General features: G+C 41.5%; 1 protein-coding gene across 1 annotated transcript; it reads left to right on the top strand.

Annotated features, from left to right (window-relative positions):
- Positions 1–326: 326 nt before the first annotated feature.
- On the top strand, positions 327–9,327 carry ppp1cc (protein phosphatase 1, catalytic subunit, gamma isozyme). The gene is made up of 7 exons (XM_060055080.1): positions 327–731; positions 997–1,128; positions 1,440–1,670; positions 1,970–2,074; positions 2,235–2,458; positions 2,959–3,093; positions 8,721–9,327. The coding sequence occupies exons 1-7, from the start codon at positions 677–679 to the stop codon at positions 8,808–8,810; spliced, it is 972 nt and encodes a 323-aa protein (XP_059911063.1). The 5' UTR covers positions 327–676; the 3' UTR covers positions 8,811–9,327.
- Positions 9,328–12,386: the final 3,059 nt, after the last annotated feature.

The raw sequence follows: 12,386 nt of genomic DNA, 5'->3' as shown, positions 1-12,386 counted from the left end.
TTCCATCAAAACAGTTTCTAATTAAAGTGTCATGTCAAACCCTGCTGTCAACCACACGAACAAAGCATGGAGCAGAGCAAAGTCAGCTCCCAGTATCTGTCTAGTAAGTTACCAGTTGCCTGATTGTGTGTGTGTGTGTGTGTGTGTGTGTGTGTGTGTGTGTGTGTGTGTGTGTGTGTGTGTGTGTGTGTGTGTGTGTGTGTGTGTGTGTGTGTGTGTGTGTGTGTGTGTGTGTGTGTGTGTGTGTGTGTGTCACCGTTTTTGATGCATCAAAGACATTCGATGCCACTCCACAGTGTCGATTCCAGAGCGCTAGGGGGCAGACTCGGTACATTTGTATTCAATCACACTCTTGAAGAAGCCAGCTTTTCTAGGTGCGGCATAAAAAACGAGGGCATCGTTTTTTATGAAAATCCCCGTTTATCTGTCCCGTTTATAACATACAGATGTAGTATTGAACAGTATTGAGATGTCAGGGTAGAATTAGAGACCGGCAAAAGTCTGCTTGATCAAATAAATGTTCAGTTTCTGATCAGCACCCCTCGTTTTATATATAAATTATTCGTAGCTTACGTTGCGTCGCTAATGCTAGTACAGCTAGCTGGCTAGCTGAGGGAAAGGTGTCAACAGAAGATATTGCTTTCACAATTCCACTTATCAGTAAAATACGGTCGCCATGGCAGATGTTGACAAGCTCAACATAGACAGCATCATCCAACGCCTTCTAGAGGGTAAGGACGTCCAGGATCTCGCATCTAAATGTCTTTCCACCTGCAAGCAGGGTTGCGTTCAGTGCGCTACGCATGTTATTATAGACTGGGAGCTAACCGCATTGCCAGCCCGTCCATGTTGAGGTGCTGTTATTGTTGATTTGCAAGTTCAACACCACTTCACATGGTTTATCCGTGGCTGTCACCCTGCATCGTGATAAACACACAACACCGTTTAGTGTCTGGCGCCATGCTTCCCTCTTATGTTCGTGTTTCATGTTTACAGTCAGAGGTGCAAAACCCGGGAAGAATGTGCAGCTGCAGGAGATCGAAATCCGTGGTTTATGCCTGAAGTCAAGAGAGATATTCCTCAGCCAGCCGATCCTCCTGGAGCTCGAAGCCCCTCTGAAGATCTGTGGTAAGGGGTTTGTGTCTGAATGCGACATCATCACGACCCCTTGGTCGCAATTTCATCCTTGGAGCACATTATTTTCTGATCGTATTTACTCATCAATCGGGTAAACTCACAAATATTGAAACCCTACCTACAGTTAAGTTGTCTCTTGTATCGGCATGTGTTTGGTTTCACAAAATTCAATGTTTAGTCACTAATGACCTACTTTCTGACAATAAGTGTGATCGGTATATTTGTCCAAGCTTTCTGGAGTGATTGAACACTTAAATTCTACTATTGTATGTCATCACATCAATATTGCTCTTGTTTTCCAGGCGACATTCACGGGCAATACTATGACCTGCTCAGGCTCTTTGAGTACGGGGGCTTTCCTCCGGAGAGCAACTATCTATTTCTTGGAGACTATGTGGACCGAGGGAAGCAGTCCCTGGAGACCATCTGTCTTCTGCTGGCCTACAAGATCAAATACCCAGAGAACTTCTTCCTGCTCAGGGGCAACCACGAGTGTGCCTCCATCAACAGAATATATGGTTTCTACGACGAGTGTGAGTCTTATTTACCTGAGCTGAGAAATCACCTTGCAACATCTTGCTTATTTTTGTACCTGTATATAATTTTAACCGGCAAAATGTATCAAGTTATTGTGTATTTTTCTAAAAAGAGGTAAATAACAAGAATCTGTGCCATGTTATGTGAAATATCATGGGAAGAAGCTAATTTGAATATAGGATCTCAGTCAATATCATGTGCAAATTGTAAACCAATCTTATTTTAAAAGGGTTCAATTTATGTTTTTTTTGGTGTAAGTTAGCAAAATTAATTGTGGTGACTTTTTATTTTGCAGGTAAAAGAAGGTACAACATCAAGCTTTGGAAAACCTTCACAGATTGTTTCAACTGCCTCCCAATCGCAGCTATAGTGGATGAGAAAATATTTTGCTGCCACGGAGGTAGGTTTCTGTTTCATGAAGCTAAGTAACGTGCACACAGTCCAAATCAGCATGTGTTATTTGTTCTGGAGTGACACAACCAGTGTAGTCTGATCGCACCTGGCTGATCGCCTCGATCAGCCAGGTGTTAATTATTAGATTCCACGTCATCGTCTTTCAGGGCTGTCACCGGACCTGCAGTCCATGGAGCAGATAAGGCGCGTGATGCGTCCCACCGATGTGCCCGACCAGGGCCTGCTCTGCGACCTGCTGTGGTCTGACCCAGACAAGGACGTCATGGGCTGGGGGGAAAACGACAGGGGGGTGTCCTTCACGTTTGGTTCAGAGGTCGTGGCCAAGTTCTTGCACAAGCACGATCTAGACTTGATTTGTCGTGCCCATCAGGTAAAGATATATGGTTGATGTTTTAATTGGGCAAGCGATTACAGTGTGCAGATAGCCATACGATCTTTGAACTCTCTGAACTTTACGATTTACTGGAAAGACAGTCCTTGCACACAAAGCTTGTTAAAACACAGGACATTGGATTTGCAATGATTGATTTTCAAGGCAGAGTTTAATTCAATAAGATACTTTAGTTAAAAGCATCTTCTAAATTACAGAATGATGAAACAGTGCAATTGGGGTTTAGGTTGTTCAAATGGGTCCCATTCTCCAGACCCATTAATTGATAGCATAGCAATTTTGCACATGCCTAATAAGGTCGGGCATCGAATGTAACCGTGAATGTTTAGTTAGAACACAAAAGATATTTGACCTTAGCTACAGCAAACGGAAAAGACGAGAAGGTTGGTGCATGACTCAATTAAAGGTTGTTACACATGGCAACCTTCAGGCATGGTTCAATTGATGTTTCCATTTACTGTCTTTTCTGCTTCCTTTAGGTCGTTGAAGATGGGTATGAGTTTTTCGCCAAGAGACAGCTTGTGACTCTGTTCTCTGCTCCCAACTACTGTGGGGAGTTTGACAACGCAGGTGCTATGATGAGTGTGGATGAGACCCTGATGTGTTCCTTTCAGGTGAGAACTTTGTTTGCATATAGCCTGACTGCCAAACGGCCCTTGCATCCAAAGCGTTAAAGTCTGTCCTTCTTCTCCCTCCCAAACTGCCATAATGGCATTTTGTGAAGTTGCGTGAAGGGTGCTAACGGCAGAATTGAGTGTGTTGAGCTAGTGTTTGCTCTGCATTTTGCTTCTACATAACCGCACCTCGTCCATGATGACAAGTTGAAACTAGCAAGAAAAAGCAGAGTAAAAATGCATAAGAGGAACACAGGGTTGTAGCTGTATGGGGGCTCTATAAACAGAACTAGTTATTTCCTTGGATGTGATATGGGGTGCATCATCATCATGATCGCCACGGTTGGACTTGGGTTCTGCAGACTACAATGCAATTGTATTCAGGAATGCCAAATATTTCTACGACTAGATATATATTCACAAATTTGACAAGAGGGAATTTTGTCCCCTGCAATATTCAACTACAACTACTAATCAATACATTGTCGAATTTATTGAGGTACAAACGTATGTGCTTTCTTTGAAAAGACAGGCTATTCATAGAGGGACGTGTCGATGCCCATGCGTGTAAAAATAGACTGGGAGTCTATTTTAGCATTTTGCTATCCATGTAGCCTGACTGGCTGTGAAGGGGGCTTAGCCAGGCAATACAATCTAAAAGTATTAACAGTGTTACCAGTGTGCTCTATTGGTACACAGAACACAGGCTTATATAGGTAGCCTAACAAGCAGCTAAGCTTGTTATCAAGCATATCTCTATAGCGAAGAAACAATGACGGGACCAGATTTACAGAAACGGTTACCAGAGTTGGTAGCAGTAGCACAAACCTACATAAATAATTTACTAAATTACTTTGTAATTAACACGCATCCTTCCTGAAACAGCAAAAAGTAACACAGCTCCAAAGTAAACAACCCCTGAAAGATTAATGGTTCTAATCAGAGACAGAAACTATTCCTCTTAAAGGGCCAGTAACCTAATGCAGGTAAACTCAATCAAATATATTCTCTGCTTCTCAGCAGAGAATATAGGCGAGATGGAGCATAAGGGATTTCTTGCCGATAATCCATGGCTATCTTTGTGATTGTACCCGATTAACTTTGATCTGTTTTTTTTGTTTTTGTTCCATCCCTGAAACGTCAATAATTGCACAAAGCATTGATTAAGATGAGTCAGCATAGCCATTAATGACACACAGGAATCATATAACTCGAATGTCATACATTTCCATCGACTCAATCAAACTCTTCAAACCATTTCTGTTGGCCCTTTCCGTGCAGTCTTGCCGAATAGCAGTATTAACTGGCACTGCATTTTCATACGTTGTTTTGCTGATCACAATCTGCTGTCAGTCATGTTGACAAAATCCATCCACTTTCTAAGAAATAGCTTTCAATTTGGAGTGGACCTTTGTACTTTTTGCAGTGTGTGTGTGTGTGTGTGTGTGTGTGTGTGTGTGTGTGTGTGTGTGTGTGTGTGTGTGTGTGTGTGTGTGTGTGTGTGTGTGTGTGTGTGTGTGTGTGTGTGTGTGTGTGTGTGTGTGTGTGTGTGTGTGTGTGTGTGTGTGTGTGTGTGTGTGTGTTGTATCGCAACTTTTGTTCTTTATCGTAATAAGTGTGATTGCACACTATTGCTATATTTTCTAGACCCCTTGGTTAAAGTTACCTGTTATTTGATCACTGGGTTTGGTTGTGCTGCTCAAATAAGTCCCCCTACACTTGAGAGAACATTGCAGTGCTAACTTGTATCAGGAACCTGTCTTCTTCATAGTTCCCTCACATGAGTTCAATTATTTTATAGCAGACTTTGAACAGCTCTTACATTTTATAGAATTTTTTTATTCAAACCGAAACTTTTATCTCAGTCAAGTCAACTTTGTTTAGAACATTCCATACACAAGGCAGACTTGTGTATGAAAGACTCAGTGCTCTTTATTAAAACATGTCACACAGTAAAATAAGAGGATTTCAACGAGTGCATAAAAGACAACTTAAAATAATCATAAAAAGACATGTGATAAAAGGATCTAAGTCTAGAACTTCTGGCTTTGTTCTTGGTTCTCGTTTTTAAGGAGAGGTACTCAAGGGACAGGCTAACATCTTTGGCACCAGAAGTTTTGTCCTTATTTTAGTTGTAGGGAATTCTGGCCCATCCAGTCCTTGACCTGCTCAATGCACAGGCACAGCAGATCTATAGGATGGCACTCCGTTTGTGATAGGGCTGCATCGATTTGTGTGTCGTCAGCATAACAACGGTTGGCAATGTTGTTATTTTGTATAATTAGGCCTAGTGGGAGCATGTGGAGGTTAAATAAAGATGGACCTAGGTTTATTTTAGTTAGTTCAGATACATAGTTACCAATAGCAACAAAGTACTTCCTGTCTTGTAGATATGACCTGGACCAGTTGAAGACTGTGCCGGAAAGCCTAACCCAATTTCCCAATCTGTCTATGTAAACAAATGGCAGACATTTTTTTTTTCTTCTATGTTTCTTTTCGCTACAGAATTGTATTATTAAACGATCACAAGAGACGGTGAGATATTTACTTTGATCATCAAGGGACATCCATTCCTCATGTATATTCTGTTGGAAAAGGTTGCGGTTCTTTCATTACACAAACCTATCGGCTCGCCTGTAGATGTTTCTAGACTCCAATGCAACCCACTATTTTTTATTGTTCTGTTTTGTGTCCGGTTGATGCATGTCGAAACCCATTCATATTATTGAGCAATATTCATTGGTGGCAGTTGTACGACTTTTAGGGGTGGGTATTGCCAAAGAAGTCACGATTCGATTCGTATCACGATTCACATGCCACGATGCGATTCTATCACGATGCATCGCGATACTTGAATTATTGCGATGCATTGCGAATTTTCACTGAACACTGTTAAAAAAAAATTAAGCCATTACCAGTGGCTGACTGGCTGTGTATGATCTGGATAGTGTGTTCAATTGATAACTCAAAGCAACTCAATTCATACATAGCTGTATTTATCGAAACGACTATTACTGGATACACTGACAAGAAGTGCTAAGGATCTATAAAACTTAAAATAACAAAATAAGGATAATCAGTGCCGTTTACATGGCCTCAGTGGTCCTTTAAACCAATGAAATGAAAACATTCAAACATTTCCCCTTTTGGAAGTAGCTGCCATTATAACAACAATATAATTTCATAAACATAAGAGGACAAACTGATGCCACAAAAAGTGAATAGGCTTTATAAAACTATATTAAAAAAAATTATTATTATTTTTTTTTTATTCATTTTTTTAAATTAATAATCGATTCTTGGCGTCAACAATCGATGCAGTAGATCGTGAAAATTAGAATCGCGATGCATCGTCATGACGATTATTTGGCACACCCCTATGCACAATACAGTCTCCCATTTAGTAGACTTGACTGGCAGGGCACAGAGCGATGAAGCGGGGGTTAGTTCATGTTGGTTGTGAATCCTTTTTTTGTCCTTATTTAGTTGTAGGTAATTCTTCCCCGTTAAGTCTTTGACCTGCTCAATGCTATGGCACAGCAGATCTATAGGACAGTAGTCTGTTGGTTATAGGGCTGTAACGATTTGTGTGTCGTAAGCACAACAACGGTAAGCAATGTTGTTGTGTTGCATAATGAGGCCTAGTTCCCATGCCGAGAGTTTGACTTTCTAGCTTCCTTGCTAACTAGATCAGTACAACTTCTACTAGATATCGGCTACGATGTTTGCGACAGTCTTTGGTCTTGCATCCTCCCTCGCACAAAATACATTTGTTACAGGTCTTGCACTGTGCTAACACGCCAATTGTATTAGCAAAATGAAGTCGCGCTTGATGACTTGCCATGATGGCTCTAGCAAGACTCGTCTGCTCGCTAGTCATTCATTAAAATACTTCAATAGTTCAAATCAGCTCTCAAAGGACGGAGACGGATAGCCAGGTTCTGGTGCCGAAACAATCGTCCTTGAAATTAGTTTAGGAACCGATAAGCAGAATCTAAACTAAAATGTAGATGTCCTCCCTAAATATCTTTACATTTGCATTTTGCAGAGTCTTTATTATATATTTTTTTAATCCAAGCCAAATTTAAGAATGCTTGCTACGTTAGGCCATGGTTCAGGTGGTACATTTAATTATGCAAAAGTTTGAGACTCTTGCAATTTGAATTGTTGATAATGTGGGATGATTTGAGAGATTTAGTTAATTAAAAGGGTTCCACAGTGTTGGTGGAGACCAGTGAGATATGAGCCAGAGAGTGTTTAACTTTGTAGGTGGTGGGGAGAATTTTGAGATGTGTGCTTTGCTTGATGGAAAGCCAGTGGAGGGTTTGGAGAACTGAGTGGCAGTTTCTTATGCAGAAATGAGTGAACAGACGGTCAGTGGACTTCTTGATGCTCCTTCTGTTGCATATTCCATAGAGGATGGTATTGCAGTAGTCTAGGGTGATGGGAGCTGCAAAGAAGGAGAGAAGACGTTTGCGTGATGCTCTTTTCATCGGGTTCGGAGCAGTCTCGGGTTGGGAGAATTCTCAATTGTTTTGTTGAGGGATTCTTAGCTGACGATCAGTATTTCAGATTGGTCCCCGTTGAATAAAAGGACTTCCCTTGCATCAATTGTTTTATTTGGATGCCTGTTTTTAAGAGACTGTTTGGGTGGGTGGGAGCAGTGATTGATTTGGTGGAAATGTTGAGTTGAGCAGTAAGAACGGACTGAGTGTTAAGTGGGAGATGCAGAGCAATGAACCCCTCTGAGACAACCAAGGAAATAACTAAAGCTGACTGACGTTTGGTCGTCCGTCCAGACGGAGCAGGCAAATCCGGTGCCCGAAACCGCACATTTCTGAAACCACCCTCGGAGGTGGTTTCAGATCTATCCAGACCTACGCGGTTAGGGTTAGGATTCGTGTGGACGCCTGAAACGCAAACGATGACGTCGTTAGCCCCCCCCCACCAGCTGGGGGACGTCAGTGTTGCGTTTTTTTAATTTATATATTTTTCAAATTCTTTTTGTAGCTTTAAATAAAGCCCCTCGATGAATTTAATTACTGACTGTACATAAAAAGTATTTCTGCTCAATTTAAAAGGTTGAATCTCCTCGTGACTGAATGTTTGCATACTGCGCGCAGGCATTGCGCGCAGTGCCTTGAATATTTACTACAGCGTTTCTACAGCTCGATGCGGTTTTGCAATGACTGTCTTTACGGAGATATTCCTGATCCGCATAAAACGAAACCGGATTGATTTTGCCCGTTTTGGCTCCGTGTGGACGGGGCCTGAAGGTCTATTCCTGCAGGTGTGCGGAGGCCATGACTAGGGAGCGTTGAAGAGGCAGGTAACGGCGTAATCAAGGTCCAGCACTGCTGACATGTTGACGTTTGGGTCCACAGCAACATAACGGCAAAACAACTAAGATTAGCCAGGGAGAGCAAGCCCATCATACGATGTGTGCAACAGGGGATAGCCTATGAGCGTTTCATCCGGCAGCAGAGAACGTGATTTACTGCCGGGCCGTTTCTGCCAACGCAGTACAATCACCAGTGGGGAAGACGCTTTCTCCTGTTCATTGCAGCACTCGCTCGGTTTGAAGGTCTCCACTCACACCATCCCCTCTCTGTTCGTCTCACCGGTAGATCCTAAAACCAGCAGAGAAGAAGAAGCCCAACGGCAGCCGGCCCGTCACCCCGCCTCGAAACATGGTCACCAAGCAAGCCAAGAAGTGAGGGGGGCCTTTGACCAGCCTCTGCTCTGCTTTCTCTGTTCTGCGTTGGAAGGGGTTGCTGATACTACTGAAGCAATATCCACCCGATGAAAAAGCTAAATGTTCTGTTGTTTTTTGTCCGCGAGGGGTAAATTGATATGTCACCATTGGAACCTCAGGTGTTTTTGCACTCCATCTGCCACATATCTTTGCCACATATGACTGTTCAATCAGGAAGCAAAATGTAACAATACGGCTAATAATGCACAGGAATGCCTTGTTTACTGCTGGTCACATTTTTTCCCCCGATTTCTGTTATGTTGCATTCATTTCATGCGTCACCTTTTACACATATAAGTTCCATTGAAACACTTGTGGGGAAATAGCATTTATTTTTTCTGTTCGATGTTTTTTAACATAGGTTTTGACTGCACTCTAAATCATCACATTTTTAAGGAAAGCTGTGTGCTAAATTAAACAAATAACTGTTCTTCTAATGTCTAAACTCTTTCTAATAAACTTTAAGCACATTTACTGGGGATATTTGTTTTCATATTTTGTTTTTGCATGATAGATCTTGCTCTTGCCAACCAATATGGAAACACTATTGATAGCAAAGTTTGTCTTTGCATCCACAAGAGGTCGCTAAATACCCACTATAAATTGATGGAGACGTTTTTGTTTTGGAGATATAGAAATATTTATTGATAGATATTGCATTTCTCATAAACACTTTCAAGCCGTGACAACATCGCCGACTGCTGTATTTTCAGTATTTATTTTTGTAAACTCAATTACGTTATATAATGTAACGTCAAAGCAGTCACAGGACTCGTAGTTAAACTGAGGAGCAGGGCCATAAGGCTGTGTTCTAGATGTCCTCACGTTATGTAGCTTGCAAACAAGTTGTCCTGTCATCGCTATGGCCTACCAATATCTGGTATAATGCATTGTAACCGACCACGGCACCAAAGACCGATCCACCTTATTTGGGTTGTATTCTAAATCTTAATTTTAAATCTAAATGCAAAATCGTACATATAAATCTAAGTCCTTATATCTAAATCATAAATCTAAATCTACATTTTATATCTAAATTTAAATGCCAAATCTTATTTGTAAATCCTAAATACGTACAATAGATATGCTTATTATCATATAATTGGTAATGACTCCGGGTCCTCTCCAATCATATTTCGGGCGGGGGAGGGAGGCATCACGTGCATTTGGCAGGAAAGGCGCGCACGGACGGGACTCTCTAAATCGACGCCACTTCGACCTGGGCGGGACTTTACGTGCTACGTCACTCGCTATGGGTTTGCATGTGTGCGCGTAGCCGTTTGTCTCAGGGATCTGTGCACGAACTCCCTTGCACTACAGATTACGAGCGTCAGTGTCGTACGCGATGGAGGGTGGGTGACATTCCTACAGTCTGTGATGATAGGCTATATTTCTACAAATGATTTACCATTACTAGCGATTAACATGACGAAACAACACGAACTAAGCTAACATTAGACTATAGCCATACCAGATAACGCCATACCAGCTAACCCTAACTATTTATATTAAACTCTGAACCATTTTGCAACAGGCAACTGTGTGTTGGTGGTCTTATTGCTTCCCACGTCTGCGTCTGCATCTTTCCCACTCCTGGCTAATAGTTTCAGCTTTAGTACTGTATATCAGAAATGATCACCCAGTACCACACTGCTGACTTGTTGATGTTTTGTGAGGACTCACGCATTTCTCTAGGTATCTTAAGTTTCCTACTGGAGTCATCAAAACTTTGGACTTTGTTATTGTAAGAAATATTGTGTTACAAAAACACTTTGTGTCTTACCCTTAGCGTTACCCTAACCTTAACCCCAGTAACATTTCTTCATCATAAACTACAAGTTACGCAAAATGGCATACAAACATCCAGTCCAATATTAAAGAAAAAAGCTAGCTTCATTAAGGAATCGAACCCCTTATCCCCGCGTTAATGAGTTGTTCTCTGACCACTACCCATCAGGTCTTAGTACATGCGATTCAAGAGTTAACCACTTGACAATCTTTAAACTTCGGTTGCCTAGAAATTGTAAAGACAGTGATGTGTGTACATTGTGCGAGTATCCGGCACTCGCGATGTGTGTGCAGTCCAAAATGAAAGAAAAAACCTTGCATCACTAGGGAATCGAACCCCCAATCATCAGTTGGTCGTTGACTCGTTGGTAACTGTAAACAAAGAGATCGCATTTTGTTTAACTGCTAACTAACAAACGGGTTTATGCGTTCACTGAACAAAGATTATGGAAATAAAAGACCACTTTTCCATCAGAAAAATCATCAGAACCGTTATTACCAACCCATAGACACTAAAGCCAAAACCTTTCTCACATGCACACCCATCGCGAGTGACGGCTATGCGCACACATGCACACCCATAGCGAGTGACGTAGGACGTAAAGTCCCGTTAAAATTGTACCGGGGGCGAAAATTGTACCGGCCTACGTCATAGTTTGTTTACATCCTGACAACCTGCCCGGCAACGGACTACGCGATGCAGAAAACATGTTTCCAAACGACGAAATAACATAATACAGATAGCGGATCGCTATCTGTATTATGATAGATAGCGATAACAATTGTTTTTACTTTATATTTGTATTGTATTTAATTGTTTAATCGAAACAATAAAAAAAATTGCCCGCGAAACTGCCGAACGCGTCAAATGACAAATGTTTTGCCCGCGAAACGGGCGATCGCGTCAAATGACGTAGGAAGGTTCTTGAAACATAATACAGATAACGGATCGCTAGATAACACTTGTTTTTACTTTATATTTGTATTGTATTGAATTGTTTAATCGAATTTAGCTAGTAAATAAAGTAAAAACAAGTGTTATCTAGCGATCCGTTATCTGTATTATGTTTCAAGAACCTTCCATACGTCATTTGACGCGATCGCCCGTTTCGCGGGCAAAACATTTGTCATTTGACGCGTTCGGCCGTTTCGCGGGCAATTTTTTTTATTGTTTCGATTAAACAATTAAATACAATACAAATATAAAGTAAAAACAATTGTTATCGCTATCTATCATAATACAGATAGCGATCCGCTATCTGTATTATGTTATTTCGTCGTTTGGAAACATGTTTTCTGCATCGCGTAGTCTGTTGCCGGGCAGGTTGTCAGGATGTAAACAAACGATGACGTAGGCCGGTACAATTTTCGCCCCCGGTACAATTTTAACGTGACAGGGCCCCTTGTTACGGTAAATATCACAGGATATGTGATGTCTGTGTGAAATATATGTGTGGAACCCTGAATGTATTTAATTAATTATGGACTTAACTTTGAATCCAAAATATAGGCTAGGCCTTTAAGGCTGGCTGATGGTTTTGGGGCAGCTAAAGCAAGTGCTATATCTGTTCGCTTGTGAAGCCCCTGCAAGTCAGGTCATAGGCTATGAATCTGAACAAATTAAGGTATTGCCCGCCATCTCCAGCTTGCCAACCCACAGATGAACCAGAATCCAGGAAATCACCAAATTCTGATTAGGGCTCCCAAAAGGAATTGGCCGGCCCCAGCCTTCTTTGTCTGTTTGTGTACA

The sequence above is a fragment of the Gadus macrocephalus genome, chromosome 6 (genome assembly GCF_031168955.1).
Source record: "Gadus macrocephalus chromosome 6, ASM3116895v1".
NCBI classification, from domain to species: Eukaryota; Metazoa; Chordata; class Actinopteri; order Gadiformes; family Gadidae; genus Gadus; species Gadus macrocephalus.
Note: the sequence above shows the minus strand (reverse complement) of the source record. Positions and strands in the feature narration are given on the sequence as shown.

Bases quoted from the DNA above. Each gene is read 5' to 3' on its own strand.
- ppp1cc (XM_060055080.1), top strand. From the start codon at position 677: ATGGCAGATGTTGACAAGCTCAACATAGACAGCATCATCCAACGCCTT. The intron at 732-996 runs GTAAGGACGTCC...TCATGTTTACAG, and splicing joins CATCCAACGCCTTCTAGAGG to TCAGAGGTGCAAAACCCGGG. The intron at 1,671-1,969 runs GTGAGTCTTATT...TTTATTTTGCAG, and splicing joins ATATGGTTTCTACGACGAGT to GTAAAAGAAGGTACAACATC.